At 53.7% G+C, this 22,613-nt stretch overlaps 2 protein-coding genes across 5 annotated transcripts in view; one reads left to right on the plus strand and one right to left on the minus strand.

The window, feature by feature from the left end:
- Positions 1-4,008, minus strand: part of GALNT13 (polypeptide N-acetylgalactosaminyltransferase 13) — a 45,541-nt gene extending 41,533 nt beyond the window's left edge. Inside the window, exon 1 of one of the 4 annotated variants that reach the window (XM_039698689.1) lies at positions 343-553. The gene's annotated coding sequence lies outside the window, so the exon portion shown is untranslated. Of the gene's footprint in view, positions 1-8; positions 59-342; positions 555-3,989 lie in introns of those variants that run through there. The other 3 variants (XM_039698688.1, XM_039698686.1, XM_039698687.1) reach the window with 3 other exon arrangements.
- Positions 4,009-8,673: 4,665 nt separating this feature from the next.
- On the plus strand, positions 8,674-9,209 carry RPRM (reprimo, TP53 dependent G2 arrest mediator homolog). Its single transcript, XM_039698677.1, has one exon. The coding sequence runs from the start codon at positions 8,678-8,680 to the stop codon at positions 9,038-9,040; it is 363 nt and encodes a 120-aa protein (XP_039554611.1). The 5' UTR covers positions 8,674-8,677; the 3' UTR covers positions 9,041-9,209.
- The last annotated feature ends 13,404 nt before the right edge of the window (positions 9,210-22,613 follow it).

A 22,613-nucleotide genomic window follows, 5' to 3' on the forward strand; every position in this document is an offset into this window, starting at 1 on the left:
CTCCATACCAGCAGCAGCCTCCGCGGTTTTCCAGGGATATGTGGATCCTCCCCCGCGGCCCGGCGGCGCTTCCCGGGGGAGCTGCCGAGCAGAGCCCGGGGCCGGTCACACACGGCCGGCCCAGCCCGGCTGAGCCCGGATTAACCAGAGCGCCCTGGGAAGGCGGGATCGGGGACAGCGGGGAGCGGAGCCGGGAGCCAGGGCACCCTCGGGATAACGGAGCCAGGGGACGCCGAGGGATCTCTCGGGATAACGGAGCCGGGAGCCAGGGGAATCCCTCGGGATAATGGAGCCGGGGCTGAGGGAGCGAGGGGAGCCCGGCACGGACCCCGCCGGCCTCACCTGCGGCGGAGCCCCGAGCTCAGAACCGGCCCGGGGGCTCAGCAGGATCCTGGGGGGCTCAGCCCCGTCAGTCCGAGGGGTCAGCAGGAGTGTCCAGGGGGATCCAGCGCCTCCAGTCCCGGGGTTCAGCCGCGTCCGTGAGGGGCTCAGCCCCACCCGGGGATTCAGCCCCGTCAGTCTGGGGGCTCAGCAGTGTCCGGGGGGGCTCAGAGCCGTCAGTCCGGGGGCTCAGCACTGTCCGGGGGCGTTCAGCAGCTCCAGCGCGGGGGCCGGGCGTTCAGCTGCGTCCGGGGGCTCAGCAGTGCCCGGGGGGGCTCAGCCCCGTCACTCCGGGGGCTCAGCCGTGTCCGGGGGGGCTCAGAGCCGTCACTCCGGGGGCTCAGCCGTGTCCTGGGGGGCTCAGAGCCGTCACTCCGGGGGCTCAGCACTGTCCGGGGGCGTTCAGCAGCTCCAGCGCGGGGGCTCAGCACGGTCCTGGAGGGCTCAGCACCACCCGGGGCTCGGAGCCCTCAGTCCGGGGGCTCAGCCCCGCCAGTCCTGGGGGGGCTCAGCAGCATCCAGGGGCTCCCGGCAGCGCCCAGGGGCTCAGCGCGGAGCCGCCGCCCTCCTCCTCCTCCTCATGGCCGGGGCAGAGCGGCAGCGGCCCCGCCTGGGCCGCAATGGCCGCGGCTCCCGCGATGCTGCGGCTGGGCCCGGGGGCAGCGGGGAGCGCCGGGAGCGGCGGGGAGGGAGCGATGGCGAGGCAGGGAGGGACGGGCAGGTGCCGGGGGCGGCTCCGGCCTCGCTAACAGCGCGGGGAGGGAAGGGGCGGAGGCGGCGCGGGAGGGGAGGTGGGATGAGTGCTGAGGGAGCCGGGGAAGCTGGAGGGGCCGAGGGGAGCCCAGGGAATGCCGAGGGGAGCCGGGGAAGCAGGCAGGACACTGGAGCACACCTGTTGATTCCAGGCCCGCTCCAGAGCGGGTTTCCCATCCCAAGGCCATTCCCGGCCCTCCGGGGCCATTCCGGATCCACACCCCTCAGTCCCAGGGCTCCAGCTCTCCTGCCAGTATTTGCATGGAATTTCCTGACTTTTTGCAGGGAAATTCGCTCCCAGGGGAAGAAAACCAGACAGTAAAAGCTGCTCATCCCTCTGTGCAGGAGGAGCAGGGCAAAGGCTGCCCAGACAGGAGCGTTTCTGTCAGGGATTCATGGATAAATCCCAGAATCCCGGAATGGGTTGGGTTGGAAGGGACCTTGGAGCCCATCCCATCCCAGGGATACTTTCCATGGCTCCAAGCCCTGCCCAACCTGGCCTGGGACACTCCAGGGATCCAGGGGCAGCCCCAGCTGCTCTGGCAATCCCAGCCCAGCCAGGAATTCCCAGTTCCCAATGTCCCACCCATCCCTGCCCTCTGGCAGTGGGAGCCATTCCCTGGCTCCTGTCCCTCCATCCTTGTCCCCAGTCCCTCTGCAGCTCTCCTGGAGCCCCTGCAGGCCCTGCCAGGGGCTCTGAGCTCTGCCTGGAGCCTTCCTTTCTCCATTAATATTAATAATAATAATACTAATAATACTAATACTACTAATAATAATGTATTATGACACTGATTTATTTTTAATAAACGCCAAACGCACAAACAGAAACGCTTTGACACAAGAAACCTCCTGGCACTTTGGATTTTGTTCCTCATCCAAAACCAGAAGCACTAAAAAAAATTTTCCCTGTAAAAAAAATAATTAATTAAAATATTTCCACCATAAAAAATAAGCAATAAAAACATTTTCCCCTTAAAGATTAAGTAATAAAAACATTTTCTTTCTTATAAAATAAGCAATAAAAGAATTTTTGTGTATAAAATAAGCAATTAAAGCATTTTTCCTTAAAAAATAAGTAATAAAAGGATTTTTCTCCTTATAAAACAAGTCATAAAACGATTTTTTCCCTATAAAATAAGTGATAAAAGGATTTTTTCCTTTATAAAGTCAGCAATAAAAGCATTTTTCCCTTTATAAAATAGGGAATAAATGCATTTTTTCCTTAATAAAATAAAGAATAAATCCCTTTTTTTTCTTCATAAAGTAACTCATAAAAAGATTTTTCCCTTTATAAAATAAGCAATAAAAACATTTTCCCTTATAAAACAAGCAATAAAAGCTTTTTTTCCCCCCTTATAAAATAAGCAACAAAGGATTTTTTTCACTAACTAAAATATTTAATGAATTACTTCGGAGCCGCTTTCTCTTCCCAACACATCCTGAGAAATTCCTCCACGTTTTTGCCCTGCCTTTGGGGTGCTCCGTGGAGGGAAGGGTTAAAGATTCCCGGGATTCCTCTGCCTTGCAGCCCTTTGGAAGGGCAGCAGGAAAACCTTTCTGTTTCACTCCTGGGAAAATCCTGGAATGGCTCAGCTGGGAGGGCCCTTCCCAGGCATTCCGGGATTTTGGGATGCGAGAACCAGGACACCACTTCTGGGCCTGGAAGCACTTCTGTTTTACTCCTGGGAAAATCCAGGAATGGCTCAGCCCCTTCCAAAGCATTCCGGGATTTTGGGATGCGAGAACCAGGACACCACTTCTGGGCCTGGAAGCAAAGGGGTCTTTAAATTCCTGGGGTTTCCAGCAAGGAAAAAGAAAAGTTTTAGTTGGGAAAAGCAATTCCCTCCTAAAAAAGCCTGGGATGAGCGGAGAGGGGGAATGGATTTTGTACAGAAAGCAAAAATCCAAGTTCTGCTGGGATTAAAAACTTCCAGGAAGCAGCAAAAAAATTTAAATAGTCCCAAAAAACTCTCTTTTAATTGTGTGCAAAATTCCATGGAGCCTTTGGAAGCAGCAAGGAGAGAACAATAAACTCTAAAATCAGTTGGAAAATGCTAATTGAAAATGCTAATTAAAAATGCTAAATTTTAAGCCTGGCAGTCCCAGAACTTTTTCTCTAATTCCAGATGCCGGGCTCCGGCATAATCCCAGGATTCAGCATTCATTCATTTGTCAGATCTCAGTGAATCCATGGCCAATCCACAACAAAGGAAACCTGGAGAAAATCAGGAGAGGGGAGGAAATATCCAAGCCCTGGAAAGGTTCCTCCCCTTCCCCTCATTTTTCCTTAGAATATTTTCCTCCTCTCTCCCAAAGAGAGCTTCCCATCCCAGCTGGAGAGTTGAAAAAGTTTAAAAAAGAAATACAGAAAAAGAAAAATTAAAATTAAAAAAAAAAAGAAAAAAGTAGGGAAAATAAAAAATTCAGGAAAAAGTCCTTTGCACATTTTGACTTCCATTTAAATGCTCCAAATGAGAGGAAAACAGATGGAAAAGAGCCAGGTTTGCACCCAAGGAGGTTCCTGCATTCCCTGATTTCCCTCTGCAGTCATCACTATCCCATTTTTCCAGGTTTCCAAGAAATGGAAGAAACTCTGGGAATAAAGGAAATGGGGAAAATGCCCAGCTGGGCCAGAGCTCCAGAGGATTTGTGGAATTCCGTGAGCTGACAGTCCAGCTGTGCCCAAAACCCAGGAGGTTTTGCTGAATGTGGGAAGCACCAGCAGCTCCTTGGGCTCACCCCGGTTCCCTCCTGGAGAAGGGCCTGGATCAGGCCCTGGAACCCCTCCCGAGAGCCCGAGGAGCCTCTCCCACCCCATTCCACCATTAAATTCCTTTAAAATCCATGGCTCCCACCTTTCCTTTCCCGCTGCACTTCCAGGAGGAGGAATTCAGCCCCAGCAAAGCCAGGCCTGGCTCAGAGCTCTGTTTTATCTAGGCCAGGCTCAACCCCCCAGCCTCGTTTTCCCCTTTTCCCAAGGCTCTTCCCAACCCAGGACACCTGGATCTGATATCCAGGGGATGGGATGGGCTGATGCCTGCACCTGGATTTGGGATTTCATTTCCCAATTTCATCGTTTCCCAATCCATCCTCTTCGAATATTCCAGTAAAGCCACTCCCCTATTCCTTATCCATGGCAAATGAGGATGAGCAACATTCCCTGGGAAAACTGTTCCATTCCCTGGGAAAACGGTCCCATTCCCTGGGAAAAGGATGGGATGGCACCATCAGATTCATTTAATTGTTGTTTGATTGGAATTGTAGCTGTTCTTTATATAAAATTCTGTCGCTGCTGCTCTGGAATGTGACTGGAGTTTCCTACATTGCCCCACGATCCCAAACTTATGGGAAGTTTAAAAAATCCATATTGATTGGATATGTGACAGTAATGGGAATTTGTTCATATAAAACTGATCACGGTGACTTCAGACCAGGACTGCACTCCCAAGGATCCTTCCTGGAGCTGCAAAGGGCACAGAGCTGCTCTGGCAATCCCAGCCCAGCCAGGAATTCCCAGTTCCCAATGTCCCACCCATCCCTGCCCTCTGGCAGTGGGAGCCATTCCCTGGCTCCTGTCCCTCCATCCTTGTCCCCAGTCCCTCTGCAGCTCTCCTGGAGCCCCTGCAGGCCCTGCCAGGGGCTCTGAGCTCTGCCTGGAGCCTTCCCTTCTCCAGGGGAGCATTCCCAGCTCTCCCAGCCTTGGAACATCTCCACGGCCGCTGGGGTCACTCAGCAGCCCCACATCCCCCCCATCCCTGGCATTGTGTTCCACCCTTTCATTGTATAACTGGAGCAGAAGCAAGCAGGGAATTTTTATATCCCGAAAAGGAGGATCCTGGAGTGGGATGTTGGCCCTGCTGGCAGTGTGGATTCCCAGCTGGATCCCGGGATGAAAGGGATCCTGTCACACTCCTTTCCCTAATTCAGATTTCCCAAATTTTGTGTGCATTGCCCTGCTCAGAACAGAACAAATTCCAGTCACAACCAAAGTGAAAATGTAGGGGAAAAATATAAGGAAAAAATCAAAGCTGCCAGGGTTCTAAAATTTCCCTGTGGAGATTCCCAGGTTTTCATCTGGCACTGGGATTCCCGGGATTATTCCCACAGGGAGGTGTGGTGGCTGCAGGAGGTCCCTGCCAGCCTGGGATGGTGGCAGGCATCCCTGTCCATGGAAAGGGTGGAATGGGGTCGGATTTAAGGCCCCTCCCAATCCCAAACCTTGCCACCTTTTCATTCCTGCTTATCCCACTGGTATAACTGGAGCAGAAGCAAGCAGGGAATTTTTATATCCCGAAAAGGAGGATCCTGGAGTGGGATGTTGGCCCTGCTGGCAGTGTGGATTCCCAGCTGGATCCCAGGATGAAAGGGATCCTGTCACACTCCTTTCCCTAATTCAGATTTCCCAAATTTTGTGTGCATTGCCCTGCTCAGAACAGAACAAATTCCAGTCACAACCAAAGTGAAAATGTAGGGGAAAAATATAAGGAAAAAATCAAAGCTGCCAGGGTTCTAAAATTTCCCTGTGGAGATTCCCAGGTTTTCATCTGGCACTGGGATTCCCGGGATTATTCCCACAGGGAGGTGTGGTGGCTGCAGGAGGTCCCTGCCAGCCTGGGATGGTGGCAGGCATCCCTGTCCATGGAAAGGGTGGAATGGGATGGGATTTAAGGTCCCTCCCAATCCCAAACCCTTCCATGGTCTGTGATTCCAGCCGTGGGATTCCCGGGAATCTGAAGCCCGGGGAAGGCAGCAGAGCTGTGCAGTGCCAGCGAGCCAGGCCGGTGCTGCTGGCATTTCAGGAATGGGATTTGTGCCCTTGGGGAAGGGGCTGCCCGGAGCCCGCGGCTGTGCCCGGGCTCCTTCCCGTGTCCCGGTGCCTGGATCCCGGTGTCCCCATATCCCGGTGTCCCCATATCCCGGTGTCCCGGTGTCCCGAGTGTCACTAGGTGTCACTGCTCTCCCGGCAATCCCGGCCCCGCTCCGCATTCCGGGATACGGGGCTGAGTGGGACACCGGGGTCAGGAAACAGGGCCGGGATGTGTGGGACAGGAATGGGAATGGGACAGGAATGTGGGGGACAGGATAGGGGAATGGGACTGGGATGTGGGGGACAGGGATGGGGGAATGAGACTGGGATGTGTGGGACAGGGATGGGGGAATGGGACAGGAATGTGAGGGACAGGATGGGGAATGGGACTGGGATGTGTGGGACAGGGATGGGGAATGGGACTGGGATGTGTGGGACAGGAATGGGGGAATGAGACTGGGATGTGTGGGATAGGTAGGGAACAGGAGCTTCCTGCCTCCAATTATTCCTCTCATAATTTAGGGATGGGACTTTTCCTACCAAACTGAGGGATGGGACTGTTCCTGCCGTAATTTAAGGATGGGATTGTTCCTGTCCTAATTTAGGGATGGGATTGTTCCTGCCATAAGTTAGGGATGGAATTGTTCCTGTCCTAATTGAGAGATGGGATTTTTCCTGCCATAATTTAGGGATGGGATTGTTCCTGCCACAGCTTCGGGATGGGAAGCATTTTCCCGTGGAGTTGCCAAGAGCTGGAGGTGAAGAGCTCAAGGACAGAGCTTGAGCCACGTGCCTGCTGAGAAGGGAGAGAGCCACGCTCCAAATGGAATGGTGTGGAGCTCCAAGAGCTCTTCCAGCTTTTCCCCTGGCTGCAGGAGCTGCCAGCCCTCCCTTGGCTCCTTAGAATCAATCCCATCTTCTTCTCCCAGCAGGAAAACAGGATGTTCCCACGGGATGAGGCCCCGCTGCTGGGAGGCTCTCGGCAGTGAGGGGACCCCACGGGGACTGTCACCCCCGAAGGGGGCCCCTAAAGGTGCAGGGGACAGGACAGGGGCACAGGTGACAGCCACCAGCCAGTGCATGGCGGAATCATGGAATGGCTTCCTTGGAAAAGCCCCCAGGTCAGCAAGGCCAAAACTCCCCCAGCACTGAGCCCCAAGTGCCACCCCAGCCACCAGAGCAGGACAGATCAGCTGGAAGGGGTTTGGAAAACATCCTTTCCCCAGGCCTTGGCCTCTCCTCCGGGCCATTCCCATGAGGAGCATCCCAGGAAATCCCCAGCTGCTCCAGGGCCACCACACCCCCATGGGCAGGGATTGTCCCAGCCCCACTGATCCCACACAGATCCCAAACTGATCCCTGGGGCTGTTTGGGATGGTCCCACACGGATCCCTGGGGCACTTTGGGATGATCCCACATGGATCCCTGGGGCAGTTTGGGATGGTCCCAATTCCACACACGGATCCCTGGGGCACTTTGGGATGATCCCAGCCCCGCTCGGGAAGGACAGCGCAGGGTTAAGCTCGGCCGCCGCTCCCAGCTCCGCATCCACGCTCTGCTCCAGGAAATCTCCAAGTCATGGCCGGCCCGGAGCTCGGAGCTGGGCCCGGCCCTGCTGCCCATCCCCGGGAATGCCAGGGAGCTGCAGTGCCGGGATACACACTCTGCCTGCCGGGAGCTGCTCCTCCTCCCGCTATTCCCAAACCTCCAAAACCACCGTGGGAAACCGGCCCGGAGCAGCCCCAGGCTGCTGGACGAGAATTCCCGAGAATTCCCAACAATTCCCAGGCGCTTGGGAGGGGTTTGGGTCCCCGGGGTGCTCGGGCGGCCCGGCAGGGATGGGCAGGGGGACGCAGGGGTCCCGGGGTCACACCCGGCTGGCACCGCTCCTGGGGCACACGGCAAGGCTCCAAAACGCTCCGAGCTGCATCTTCCCTGAAAACAGAGCCGGGGGAGCTTTGGGAATGGGGGTTCCACCGCCCGAGCCCCAAGGGGCTGCTCTGGCTCTTCCCGCAGCTCCCGGGGCTGGCCCGGCACCCTCAGCACAGAAACCTCCTCCGAAATGTGTTTTCCCAAAAAAAAACCCCACTTCCCTGGGAGTGCACAGCGCGGAGCTCGCTCCCATTAAAACCCACGTGGGAAATCCCACTCCCACTAAACCTGATCTCTGCGGGTTCTCCCAAAACCCATTCCCTCAGAGCCACTCCCCAAAGGCCCCTCCCTCGGGAAAGTCCATCCCTGAAATCCGTTTGTCGAAACCCAGCACAAATCCCACCGGCAAAAATCCTGCTCCCCCCATTGCCCCAAATCCCCCCATTGCCCCAAATCCCCCTCCTCATCCCGCTCCGAACTTCTCCCACCAAAACCCCTTCCCTAAACGCCCCTCACATCCCTCCCTTGCCCCATTCCAGCCCTGCAAGCCCCCAGTCCCATTCTCCTGATGCCCAAATCCCGCCCTCGCCACACCCAGAGCCCCGTCCCAGCCCCTCTGTGCCCCCAATCCCACCCAAAACCCTTCTCCTCTCCTCTCTTCTCCCTCTCCCTCCCCATCCAAACCCTTTCCCCTCCCTCCATCCCCAAACCTTCTCCACTCCCTTCTCCTCCTCCCTCCCCATCCAAACCCTCCTTTCTTCCCTCTCTCCATCCCTCCAATCCCTCTCCCCACCCTTCTGCCCCTCCCTCCCCATCCCCACCCTCCCTACCTCCACCTCATCCCCGCTCCCCTCCCCGCTGGGAATGCCGGCGGGGATGAACGGCTCTCTGGGAATGCCGGCAGCCCCGAACGGCTCCTCGGCGGCGGCGGCGGGGCTGCTGGCGGGGGCCGGGGCCGCGGCGCTGGAGCTGGAGCGGGCGCTGCGCTGCTGCACCGCCGCCTCCGTGGTGACCGACGGCAGCGGCGCGGCGGCGGACGAGCGCAGCCTGTACATCATGCGCGTGGTGCAGATCGCCGTCATGTGCGTGCTGGCCCTCACCGTGGTGTTCGGCATCTTCTTCCTCGGCTGCAACCTGCTCATCAAGTCCGAGGGCATGATCAACTTTCTGGTCAAGGAGCGCCGCCCGTCCAAGGAGGTGGAGGCGGTGGTGGTGGGGCCGTACTGACCGCAGCGCGGAGCGCCCGCATTCCCCCGGGACGCGCGGGGCCGGCCCGGGGCTTTTCCTCCTGGAAAACGTCCGGCGGATGGATCCCGGGATGCCGGAGGTCGGGAGATGCTCGGGTGGACGGAGCCGCCTGTCCCGGCCCGCTCTGGGACTGCCGAAGTAAAGCGTGCTCTGATGGCAACAGGTCTGGGCTCCTTATTCCGTCCGCCTCCATCCCTTCCCTTCCTCTTCCCTTTCCCTTCCCTCCCCTCCCGCCCGCGAGTCCCGGGATGCGGCGGCGGGCAGCGGGCAGCGCCCGGGATGGAGCTGTCCCTGTCCCCCGCGGCCGTCCGGGCGGGATTTCTCGTCCAGCCGGGCTCAATCTCCCCTTTCCCAGCCCTTTCCCAGCCCTTTTCCAGCGCTTTTGCAGCGCTTTTGCGGCCCCCGCGGCTGGCGGAGCGCGGGACCCGCATCCCTGCGCGCCCGGGATGCGGGAATCGCCTTCCTGCCCCTGGACCGCGCCTGGGCCGGGAGAGCCGGGAATGCAGCGGGAATCCTGGCCAGCCCAGCCCGCCGGGATCCCGTGCCCGGGAACACCGCGGGAACCCTGCCTCTGGGAAAGCACAAACCCAGGTTTTGTTATCCCAGCTACAAGCCGGACCAACAGGTGACTTGGGGCGCGTTCCCGGGAGGGAGAAGCCGCTGCTCCCACGGGGTTTGGGTTTCTCCGTCCATTCCCTCCGTAGGGATGTTCCCGTGCGAGCTCCCCGTGCTGTTTCTCCCGTTCCCGGGGGCTCCGCTGGCTCCTGGAGAAATCCGTGCATCCACAGCGGCTCCGGGAGCAGCGGGAGCTTCCCGGGAATCCCGGCGGCGGGATGGAGACGCAGAGGCTCCAACAACCTGCGGGAAAATCGCTCTCCAACACCCAAATTCCCGCCGGGAAATATCGATTGTCCGTGGTTTTAGTGCTGGAAGCTTTCGGAGCTTCCTGGTTTATCCCGGGGGTGGAGATGGCCGAGCTGCCGAAATTTAATGGACGCCCCTAGGAGAGGTTATCGGGAGTTTAAACTGGGATGGAGAAGGTGAAATCCATTTGCAGCTGGGCTGGAAGGGCTGGAAAAAGCTGAAGCTGCCAGAGGCACTTGTGGGAGAGGCTGAGGCAGAGCAGAGCATCCCCACGGAATCAATTCCCTGCGCCCGGCAGGAATCTCGGCAGCGATCCCTCATTTCCAGCCGCATTCAGGGAAGGACAAAGAACAGATCTGCCTGTTCTCCCGGGAACAAACACACCCTGGGTCGGGAATCACGGAACAGAAATGTTCCCGAGGCATCCCGCCTGGAGAAATGCTTCCAAAATTCCCCCTCTTTACCATTCAGTGCCAGAGGAACGTTAGGAAATGAGGAATTTTAGGAAAACACGGTAAGAGGGAGAAATAACAGAGAGGTCTCAGTCACTGCAAAGCATTTGCAGCTGTTGAGCTGGAATACTTTGTGGTGGTGGTGTGCAGAGCATGAGCATTCCTGAACCCTGGAATGCCTGGGCGCTTTTTGGGAGTTAATTCATCAGGAATCCTTTATTAATTACAGGGAATGCTTAGAATGGAACACTTTAATTAACCTTAATTCCCAACACTGGAATTCCAAGCCAGACTCCTGGGTTCTGACCTAAAATTGTGGGATTTTCAGCCTCAATCCAGGATCCCTCCTCGTCTGGTGCCCCCACTCTAATCCAGTGTTTGTGGCTCTAATCCCTGAAAATATCCCTCATTTTAGGCAGGGAAATGCTGGGGAAAGGGTTTTTCCTGCTGGGTGATGTGGAGATGTTGGGACACATCCAGTGCCTCCATGGGATTTGGGAATTGGCCTGGAGAACAGATGGGATATTTATAACCTGTGCATGGGCTGGGAGAGGGAGGGGGAGGAAGAACCTCTCAGACTCCGGGATCACCTCAATCCCACATTTTTGGGGTGATGGAGGAGCAGCAACCTCATGGGGAACGGAGATTTTCCAGCTGCTCCCACCATTTTCAGGAAAACATCTGGAAAGCTGCAGGAAGAACCTGGGGGATCGACAAGTTTTGGATTTTTTAGGGTTTTTTTGGAGAGAAAAACCTAAATATTTCCTGCAGCCCCGAGCAGAGCAGGCCGCTGATGGAACACTTTGAATTCTCCTGGAGCAGAGCAATGCAAGACTCCAGGGTGACTTTGCTGGAGTCGGGGCTGGAATGTTCTCACCTCAGGCTCCCTGAATTCCTAATTCCTGTCTCCGCAGTCATGACATCATCCCTATGGATTAAACCCCAGTGCCAGCAGCTCCGGGGCACAGCTCGAGGCCACACACCCCTGGGCACTCAGCTCCCAGCTGGAAAACCCCAGGAAAAACCCTCTGCTGGGAATAAACCCCCCCAAATCCCCCCTGGATCCCCGGAGCCGCTGGCCCTGCTCCCCCAGGGATGCGGGCTGGGCAGGGCAGGATGGATTTCCCCTTCCAGCTCCAAGGTGCTGCGGATCCTTCCCGAGACAGCCCCGGAGGCACCTCGGGTGCTCCAGAGCCCCCCTGAGAGGCTGGGTCGATATCTCAGCCGGGAGAAATTCATTAAAATCGCTCCTGGAGCTGCCAGCGCCTCTGGATAACCCCGGGTAATGGCTCTGGGTTATTCATTGTCTGCCTCCTCTTTTCGGGAATTCTCGCCCGGCCCCGGCTGAGGGAGGAGGGGAAGCAGCCCTTTGGCACCTCGGCCGCACCGGGGCTGAGGGGGTTAATTCCATCCCCATGTTCAGGCCAAATCCCCAACGATTTTTAGAGCAGCTCGGCTCCAATGAGGAGAATCTGCACCCGAAGTTCATTCGGAGCTAAAAAGTGAAACCTTTGTAGGGACAGGGCAGCTCCAGCTTCCTGCTTTACCTTAATATTTATTATTCCAAGTGGAATCTGTTCCTGGATCCTGCAGTGCTGGGGCTGGCAACTCTTAATGAAAGGATGTTCTCCAAAAACCCCAATATTCAGCTGGGAATCCCTCTAAAAAGCCCAATATCCACCACTATAAAATTCCTGGTATTTAGCTGGGAACCCCTCTAAAAATCCCAATATTCGGCTGGGAATCCCTCTAAAAAGCCCAATATTCACCACTATAAAATTCCTGATATTCAGCTGGGATCCCCCTCTAAAATTCCTGGTATTCAGTGGGGACCCCACTGTACAAATCCCAATATTCAGCTGGGAACCCACTGTACAAATCCCAATACTCAGCTGGGCCCCCTCATTAGCAGCAGCCCATTAATGATCATTAACGAGCGCTCATTAGGGGCCTGTTTGTGTCGGTGAATGGATGGATCCCATTGATCCCAGCAGGAACAACCTCCAGCCCGGGAGCCCCAGGGGACAGGCACCCTCCAATCCCTCTGGAACAGAACCAGCAGCGCCAGCTCCACCATGAAGGGCTGGAGCTGCTGCTCCAAAACCGGATTTTTTTGAGCTGCTGCTGACAGCCAAATATCTCCAGGCAATTCCCAGCCCATGAGCCCAGAATTGTAATTCCCAAATTCTGGAGTCAAAGGGTTGGTGCACAATTTATTTTGAAGTGTTCAGGGAATGTTGGAATTAAGGGCTGGTTTCTCTCATCCCAAAATTCCATGAATCCTCCAAGGTGAAATTCTCACAACAGCATCTTCTCCCTTCACTGAACTGAACTCCAGACCAAGGAATATTGGTGGGTGTAGAATTTCTTCCCTCTGGAATATGGAGCCAGGCTGGGAGAGCTGGGAATGTTCCCCTGGAGAAGGGAAGGCTCCAGGAGAGCTGCAGAGGGACTGGGGACAAGGATGGAGGGACAGGAGCCAGGGAATGGCTCCCACTGCCAGAGGGCAGGGATGGGTGGGACATTGGGAACTGGGAATTCCTGGCTGGGCTGGAATTCCCAGAGCAGCTGGCCTGGATCCCGGGATTGGCCAAGGCCACGTTGGACATGGTGGTTTGGATCCACCTGGGACAGTGGGAGGGGTCCCTGCCCATGGAATGGGTGGGATGGGACGGTGTGAAAGTCCCTCCCATCCCAAACCATCCCATAACTCCATGACTTATCCAACGATCACTGATGCATTTATAGGGATCTGGTTTTTTTCATGGACACCTTTATTATTCCATGCCAAAAATCTGATATTTTTTCTCGCTGGGGCCCAGACGCTCCCTCTGAAGATGGAAGCTGAAGGAAGCTGGAGCTTTCCAGGGCTGGGCTGATCCATCAATTCAGCCACGGGCAGCTTGGGACCCATTCCACAGTTATGGGATGTATTTTTAGCCCGTGGAAAAGCAGTGCCAGGAGCACCTGATATGACAAACACACCAAGCAATCCATCACTGTCCCGGCTGTTATTCCATCAGAACCACGAGGGCTTCACTGCCCCACTCCTTGCTGCTCTTTGGGAAGCGCCTCCAGGGAGCCTGGCTGGAGCAAGCAGGGAGGGAGATGGAGGGAGGATGGAGGAGATGGGGGTGGAGGAGATGGAATCAGGAAGAAATAAATGGGATTGGGATGGAGGAGATGGAGTGGGGATGGAGGAGATGGAGGAGATGGAACAGGAATGGAAGAGATGGAAATAAAGGAAATGGAGTCAGCATGAAGGAGATGGAGTAGGGATGAAGGAGATGGAATCAGGATGAAATAAATGGAATTGGGATGAAATAAGTGGAACTGGGATGAAGGAGATGGAGTGGGGATGGAAGAGATGGAGATGGAGGAGATGGAGGAGATGGAACAGGAATGGAAGAGACGGAAATAAAGGAAATGGAGCTGGGATGAAGGAGATGGAGGGGGGATGGAAGAGATGGAGATGGAGGAGGTGGAGGAGATGGAACAGGAATGGAAGAGACGGAAATAAAGGAAATGGAGCTGGGATGAAGGAGATGGAGGGGGGATGGAAGAGATGGAGATGGAGGAGGTGGAGGAGATGGAACAGGAATGGAAGAGACGGAAATAAAGGAAATGGAGCTGGGATGAAGGAGATGGAGTGGGGATGGAGGAGATGGAGAGAGGATGGAGGAGATGGGATGGAGCAGATGGAACAGGAATGGAAGAGATGGAAATAAAGGAAATGGAGTCAGCATGAAGGAGATGGAGTAGGGATGAAGGAGATGGAATCAGGATGAAATAAATGGAGTCAGGATGAAGGAGATGGAGTGGGGACTTCTCCCTGTCTCCAGCAGCACCCAAGGAGCTGAAGGGAGGAACTTGAGGATTCACCCATGGATACTGGGCCCAAGAGGAATGCAGGGATGATTTCACAGTGGGAAAATGCAAGTGTGGATTAAACCCTGACACAGGAATTCTTGGGGCTGTATTTGTGAATGTGCCATGGAATTCATGATGGATTTGTTGTCCTGGATAACAGGAGCTCAAAATCCCATTGGGATTTCACCAATGAACTGGGAAGGGAGAGGAACAGCAACAAAAATCCCCATGAATCTGGAAAAGTTATGAAGAAATAAATCCACTCATTAAAAACGTGTGGCCTTGGAGAGAGAAATGGAAAGGAGTGTGGAATGTGGGATCCCAGCAGCAAATACTCCCTAATTCCATGTGTCAAACCCCTTAGGAATATCAGCAGAGAGGGAACCACGAATCACTAATTCTCTCTGCACATTCCATGCACTTCCCATCCCTTTTCACCCTTTCCCAATTGTAATTCCCAAACTCTGGAGTCAAAGGGTTGTTGCAGGAATTATTTTGAAGTGTTCAGGCACCTGTTGGAATTAAGGGTTGTTTTTTCTCATCCCAAAATTCCATTAAACCTCCAAGGTGAAATTTTAACAAGAGCATCTTCTCCCAGGCCCATTTTGACACATGAATTACAACTGGAACAAAGCAAATTCCCGGGATAACCTTGAAGTGGGAAATGAATTCCCTTGGGAAAAAAGAGGATGTTACTGGAAAATGGAGGCCAGCAGGAATTAGCTAATGAGCCCTGACATTGGTCATCCTTGGACACAACAGGAAAATCCAGACATTAATTAAAGTGAGGGTTTCGGGAAAAATGATGAACTTCGCTGTAAAAAGAGCTGAAAGCTTCCAGGGAGCTCCCCTGTGCCATGGAGGAGCTGGGGAATTAATTGGATTAAAGGCTTGGGGAGACCTGGAACAGCAGCTCTGGGCTGTGGAACTGGGAAAAGCTCTGGGAATTCATGGGGGACTTGATATAAAACCATGGAATTGTTTAGGTTGGGAAAGCCCTGAGCAAGCCGTGAACCATCACTGTTAACCCTGTCCCCAAGTGCCACATCCACAGGGATGGGAACACTCCCAGGGATGGGGATTCCACCGTGGGGTGCCTCTGCCAGGGCTGGAAAACCCTTTCCATGATGGAATTTCCCCAAATATCCAAGCTGAAACTCCCCTGGGGCCGTTCCCTCTGCTCCTGTCCCTGTTCCCTGGGAGCAGAGCCCGACCCCCGGCTGTGCCCTCCTGGCAGGGAATTCCAGAGAGGGAAAAGATCCCTGGGGATCCTCCTGTGCTCCAGGCTGAGCCCCTTCCCAGCTCCCTCAGGGATTCTGCAGCCCCTTCCCGGCTCCCTCAGGGATTCCCCAGCCCCTTCCCAGCTCCCTCAGGGATTCTGCAGCCCCTTCCCGGCTCCCTCAGGGATTCCCCAGCCCCTTCCCGGCTCCCTCAGGGATTCTGCAGCCCCTTCCCAGCTCCCTCAGGGATCCTGCAGCCCCTTCCCAGCTCCCTCAGGGATCCTGCAGCCCCTTCCCAGCTCCCTCGGGGATTCTCCAGCCCCTCGGGGTCTCTCCTGTTGGATCCTGGAGCTGTCCCCAGCCCTGGAGGTGCCCTGGGCTGTGTCACCCCGAGCTGGCACTGCCCTGGTGCCAGTGGCTCTTTCCCAGCTGGACACTCAGGGTTTTTGGGAGATGGGAATGACTGCACCTCCTGAGCCAACGCCACCACAGTCTGGGATAAATCAGAGCCCTGCACTCAGCCCGGGGATTTTCCTGCATCCAGCAAAGGCAGGATGAGGGAGAAAAGCACAATTCCATCATTCCTGCCAGCCCTCAGTGCTGCTGGGTGTTGCCGGTGCCGGTGGAGCTCATCCCTCCCAGCAGGGCTGAAAAGGGGCTGGGAAATCCCTTCCCACCCCAGGGTGTGCCAAGGATGGACATCCTGTGGTTTCCCAGCTAAAATCCAGGAGCTCGCAGCCCTGGCCTGGTTTTAATGGCCATTGATGGTGCTGCCACCTCGTTATTCCCATTATCCCGTGGCTCAGCAGCCCATTCCAGCTACCCAGAGCTCACTCCTTGTCTCCTGCCCATGGAGAGAGGAGGGAATGGCTCCTCCTGTGCCAAGATTCATTCCCAAATTGCCTGGAAAAAGCGGATTTAGGCAGGCTGCAGCAGCTCAGCAGTGCGAGGTGCCACTGATCCCGGCCAGCGCTCCGAGGTGACGATAATGTGTCCTGCTCCAAGGCACCCAGCAGGATCCACATCCCGGCTTAGGGCAGAGTGGGGTGCCAGGGGCAACCAGCTGGGGGTGGAACCCCCAGTATTGTCCCAAATTCCAGCCAGGAGCAGGCTCCTTCATTCACTCTGCAGGTTTTCCTGTCCAAACACCAGACCGTGGCAAGGCACACACGCCTGGAATGTGCAGCTCCTGGAAGAGCCCAAGGCTGGCTTTGCTTCCAAGGCGGAGCTCGGAGCATTCCAAGGAGCTGGCGTGGTGGGGTCGTGGCATTTCAGGCTGGGCTGGGATGGAAAGGCCCTTAAATCCCATCTCGTTCCAAAAAAAATTGGGTTTTTTTTTTCCCCTCAAGTGTCGTTCTCGACCTGCAGAACCTTTGGGGTTATGAGGACGATGTATGGGAATATTTGGTTGGAAATGGATGGTGGAATTATGGAATTCCAGACTGGTGTGGGCTGGAACGGGCTTCAAAGCTCATCCCATAAAATCAGGAGGTTTGCACCTGGAAATAGAGGGGAATTCATGGGAACCAGGAGGCTTGCACTGAAAATAAAAGAAACTAAAGGAAAACAAGGAGGTTTGTACTGGAAAATAAAGGGGGAAAAGGAAAACAAGGAGATTTGTACCATCAGTAAAGGAAAATAAAGGAAAATTAAAATAAAGGAAAATAAAATAAAGGAAAATAAATAAAGGGGGAAAGGAAAATAAAGAAAATAAAGGAAAATAAAAAGAAAATAAAGGAAAATAAAGGAAAATAAAGGAAAATAAAGGAAAATAAAATGAAAACAAAATTAAAATAAAGGAAAATAAAGGAAAACTGGGAGGTTTGCACCTGAAATAAATGGGAAAAGGGAAAACAAGGAGGTTTGCCCCTGAAATGGAGGAAAATAAATGGAAGTAAAGGAAAAGCAGGAGGTTTGCAGAGCCAGAGGCATTACTTCCATCTCATTTTAAACTGGAAAATCACCTCCTGTCATCCAGGCTTCAGCAGAGGATTAGGAACTGTCCGGGATATAAAGGGAAAATAAAGGATGGAAGATTTTATGACAGGAGAAAAATGAACAATAGCCAAAATCCATCTGCGAGGGAAGAAGGGCCAATCCATGCTTTTTGCTGGATGCAATGTAATTTCTCCAGCATTTTCTGTCTGATAAGCAGGGATGGAGTGTTTGTGTTGGAAAAATTCCGTGTGCTCAGGAAGAGCTCATTTCAAGGAAGGAGAATGGAGATGGGAGCGCGGCCTCCAGCACTGGAAACTTCCCCGGGATAATTATCCAGAATTATCCTCTCCCTCACAAACCCCACTGAAAGCCCATTAAAAATCCTGGATGCAGATGCACAGCTCATCAGCACAGGGACAGAGGAGGGGATGGCAAAGGAATTGTTTGGAGAAGCCTCCAAATCCAATTCCTGCTGTCCCTGAGCTCCCCCAGCTCCGGCCCGGCCTCTTCTGGGAAAGGACTGATTCCCAAAAAACCTCTTGGATCAGGGCTTCGCTTTGGAGTCTGCTGGGAAACACCTGAAATGCCCAGGAAGCCCGTCCCAAAAGCAGTTTTTTGGGAAGCAGAGGGACACCTGCAGCCAGGGCTGACTCTGAGCTGGGGTTTAACCTCAGGAGCCTCCTCAGGGGTTCTGGATTCCCATCCAAGCTGGAATTCCCGTTCCTCTTGAGGCCCCAGCTGGAGTTCAACTTCCAGAGATTCCCTGACTCCTTTTCCTAATTCCTTGCTGCTTCCCTGCCCTGCAGGAATGCCAAAGGAGAGAATTCTCCTGATCCAATCCCGTGGGATTCCCAGCTGGAGCACGGGGATCTCCACCCCAGGGCAATCCCAGCTCTGGAATGTTTGCCAGAGGAGCAGGAAAAACACCCCTGAGCTCCATCCCCTGCATCCAGCTGCCCCAGGCCCTCCCATTCCCGGGGGGACTTCCAATCCACGTGGATGTGGCACTTGGGGACACGGATTGGGCCTGGGGAGCGCTGGGAATTTTGGGATTCAATGACCTCAGGTGGTTTTCCCAACCCGAAGCCCTCAGTGATTCTCCAATTCTGCTCCTCATTTCCTGCCTTTCAAAAGTGCTTGGATCAATATTCCCTCAGTTTTCCCAAGATTTTGGGTCTGGAAGATTTCCTCAAGAAATATATTTGGGGAAATTAAGGATTGGCACAAACAACGGATCCAGTAACAGTCAGGCATCCCAAAGTTTACTGGCACAACTGGAAAGCTGCTGCTTGTAGTTTTGCACCACATTCCAACATTTCCTGCTCAGAAATCTGCTTTTCCACAAAACCCACGGATTTTTCCATAGATTCCAATTATTTTTCACAATCCGCTTGATTTGGGAAAATCTTTCAAGCTCTGGAAATTCTTTGGAGCGACCAACTTTGAAATAAAGATTCCAAGAAAACATTTCAATAAAGGATGCTTTTTGGAAAGATCTGAGGTGGTTGAAAAACATTTGGAATACCGAGAATTCCTTAATTCCTGCTTTTCCATCATGTCCATCCATAATTTTAAATTTTTCTGTGATTTGAGAGAGGAAAAGCAGCAGCTCCAAGGAGCTCTGGAGGGATGGGAGGAACTCTGGGATAAAGGGATATAGAACTATGAGGAATTTGAGCAGTCCATGAAGCCTGGAGGAGTTTTCCTTCTCTAACCAGGTCTCCAAGAGGCACACAACTGGAAAACTGAAATTCCAGCCCTGGATACCACCAGAGTGGTTTCCTTGGTGATTGTAACCATGGGAAGGACTTGGATTCCCTTCCCTGAGCCTGAGTGAGCTTCTTCTGATTAAATCACAGAAAAAAAGAAAAAAATAAAAAGAAAAAAACAATTTAAATATTTTTTTTTCACTCAGGTGCCATTTTCATATTTGGGATTCAGCTCCTGCTGGATTTTGCACAGATTTCTTACATTCTCTAAAACCAGTGGGAATCAGCAGTTCCCAACCTGTCTGCTGCCCTGACTCCCACTTTTTCCTGAGTTTGAAAACTTGGAAAATGTCTCCAATGTTGTCAAATCCTTGATCTGCCAAGGACACCACTGCCCCACGTCCCCAAATGCCACATCCACAGGGCGTCAAATCCCCCCAGGAATGGGAACTCCACCTCCCAACCTTTTCCATGCAGGAATTTTCCCAACATTTTCCCAAGCTGCCCACCCTGGCACAGGGACAGGCACTGCCCCGGGCTGTGTCACACCAGGGCTGGCACATCCTGGGTTTCCTCAGCCTCTTTCCCACCAAAAAGGCATTTCCAGGAGCATCCCTGGTACTTGCAGCACAATTCCTGCTTTAAGGAATTCCTGAGATCCCTCCTGTTGCAATTCGCAGATGGCACCAGGAGCTAAAACCATATCCCAGGTCCAAGGTGGTTTGGGATCAACTGTGAAAAGGATCCCCATCCCTAAATCCCCGGCACCAGCCTTTCCCAGGATCCCCATCCCTAAATCCCTGGCACCAGCCTTTCCCAGGATCCCTAAATCCCTGGCACCAGCCTTTCCCGGGATCCCTAAATCCCTGGCACCAGCCTTTCCCGGGATCCCTAAATCCCTGGCACCAGCCTTTCCCGGGATCCCTAAATCCCTGGCACCAGCCTTTCCCGGGATCCCTAAATCCCTGGCACCAGCCTTTCCCGGGATCCCTAAATCCCTGGCACCAGCCTTTCCCGGGATCCAGGCGCCTCCTCTGGTGCCAGCCCCTTCCCAAGGCTGCTCCTTCCCCTCCTGGGAGCTGCTGCCCGGTGGATGCGGGAGGTGAGAGCTGCTCCTCCTCGTTCCTCCCGGGAATTTCACCTAATCCCACTTGGGATCCGGCCAGGCTCTGCTTTTCCTGCAAAAAGCAGGAATGCCAGCAGAGGAAGCGGGGCAGCCGCGGATGGAGCCGAGGGAGCGGCTCCTCCCTGCTTCCAACCAAACCTTCCTCCCTCACAGGGAACATTCCATGAATTCCCCATCCCGAACCCGCTATTCCAACGAAAATGAGCTCCTGAAAATCCCCGTGCTGTCGGCTGGGCCTTTGGAGAGAAATCATTCCCAAAAACCATTCCGTGGTGTGGGACAGACACAGCGATCCCTGCCCTGCCAGCTCTGGGTTTGGCCACAGCCAGGGAATCCCGGGCACCAAAGAATGGGGGGAAAGTCCCAAAAGGGAAGGAAAACTCCAAAACCTTAAACTTCAATTCCAAAAACTTAACACTGGATCTTAAATTTTGGAGTGAACCAAGTTTTTACCCCAAATGCACATCCCACTGGATAGGGGGATGTTGGCTTTAACCACAGAGTTCTTCTTTCCCTAAAAATAGACCAGGAAAAATTCCCTGCAAATTAAACATTCTAAAAGGATGGGTTAGTGAGAAACAAGGATTTCTCTTCAACTCCAAGATTTTTCTCCAGCACAAAAATTCCTCTTCCAAACAGAGATTTCTCCTCCCATCTGAGGGAGGTTGGGCTCTGCCAAAAATCCCTGGAAGAAACCAGGGATTTGGGGAAGCCTTGAATCTCTGGGTGCAGATTCCCAGCTCTACACTCCTACAAATCCCTTTTTTCCCAGCTGGAATTATTTTGTCAAATGAGGAAGGCTCAGCTAGGAAAGGGATGTTCATTTTGCACGGAGTTGTACACACAGGGTTGTAAATATTCCACAGGAACATCCCAGCTACTCTTGGATTTAATGTATGCAGACAAAAAGGGACAAATTTCCCTTCCAATGCCAAATTTTCCAGCTGGGATCTCATGTGAGCAGCTCCACTCCAGCTTTTTATTGAGCCATGCCTTTGTATCCCAATGGGAATGAAGGGGAGAGAGGGAAAATGGTGTTTCAAAGCATGGATCTCCCAGTGCTTCCAGCTGCTCCCTCCCACTTTAGGGAATTCCAGCCCCACTGGGAGCTCAGGGAGTTCATCCCTCCAAACACAGCTCCCTCAGCAAGGATTTATTGTGCTGTCATGGAGCCCAGGAATGGTTTAGGCTGGAAAATCCTCCAGGATAATGGAGGGACACAGGGAATGGCTCCCAGTGCCAGAGGGCAGGGATGGGTGGGACATTGGGAATTCCTGGCTGGGCTGGGATTGCCAGAGCAGCTGGGGCTGCCCTGGATCCCTGGCAGTGCCCAGGCCAGGCTGGAGCAGCCTGGGATGGTGGGAGGTGTCCCTGCCATGGGATGGGGTGGAATAATTGGGATTTAAGGTCCTTTCCACCGCAATCCATCCCACAATTCCATGGAATCTGAGTGCGTGCTGTCCAGCCTGGTAGAGGAAGGTTAAGCCCCTGCAGCAGAACAGATCCTGGGATTAAACCCAACTTTTGGGATTACCAGTCTCCCCTTGGGACACTCCATGAAAACCAAACCTGGTGGACACCCCGAACATAAACCCAGGAAAATCTCCGCTATCCCAGCGCCGGCTCCTTTGCCCAAAGGAGCCAATCCTCTTATTCATTTTTAATCCAAACGTTTCTCTGGGAAGAAACGCCTCAGGAATGAGCTTCTCCTGGAGTGACATCCATGAAAATATCAAGAGTTATGGAAGGAAGTAACAGATGTCACTCAGGCTCCCCTGCTCCCATCCCTAATTAAGTTCGGAACCAATCAGCTCTCATTAACATATGGAGCTTTTCCCAACCATATTTCCTTTGGTTTAAAAATATCCCGTTCCTGCCACACAGGGAATAGCGGCTGGGGGAATATTTACCTTTCAGCAACTGATTTGCATATTTAAATTTAATTTTTAAAATGGATTTTGAACAATTGTGATCGAAAAGGAAAAGGGACGCTCCAAGAACAGGGAGCAGGAAGTGGCTGTGCAGCATTCCCAGGGAAGGCAAATTTCTGGGAGCTGTTCCCAGGGTGGGAAGGGCTTCCATATCCCATTTTTGGGGAAATTTTCCTGCATATCCTTGGATTGATCATGGATATTCAGGGACTCACCTGGCTTTTGCATCCTAGGAAAATGGGGGGAAATCTCATTTTAATTATTGAGAGCTGTGCTCAGAATTTTGGGAATGATCAGATCTATCCAGGCAGAGCTCAGAGCCCCTGGCAGGGCCTGCAGGGGCTCCAGGAGAGCTGCAGAGGGACAGGGCCTGGAAGGGCTCTGAGCTCTCCCTGGATCCTTCCCTTCTCCAGGGGAACATTCCCAGCTCTCCCAGCCTGGC

This window comes from Passer montanus, unplaced genomic scaffold (assembly GCF_014805655.1).
Source record: "Passer montanus isolate IOZ18808 unplaced genomic scaffold, ASM1480565v1 scaffold128, whole genome shotgun sequence".
In the NCBI taxonomy this organism is placed as follows: Eukaryota; Metazoa; Chordata; class Aves; order Passeriformes; family Passeridae; genus Passer; species Passer montanus.

Bases quoted from the DNA above. Each gene is read 5' to 3' on its own strand.
- RPRM (XM_039698677.1), top strand. From the start codon at position 8,678: ATGCCGGCGGGGATGAACGGCTCTCTGGGAATGCCGGCAGCCCCGAAC.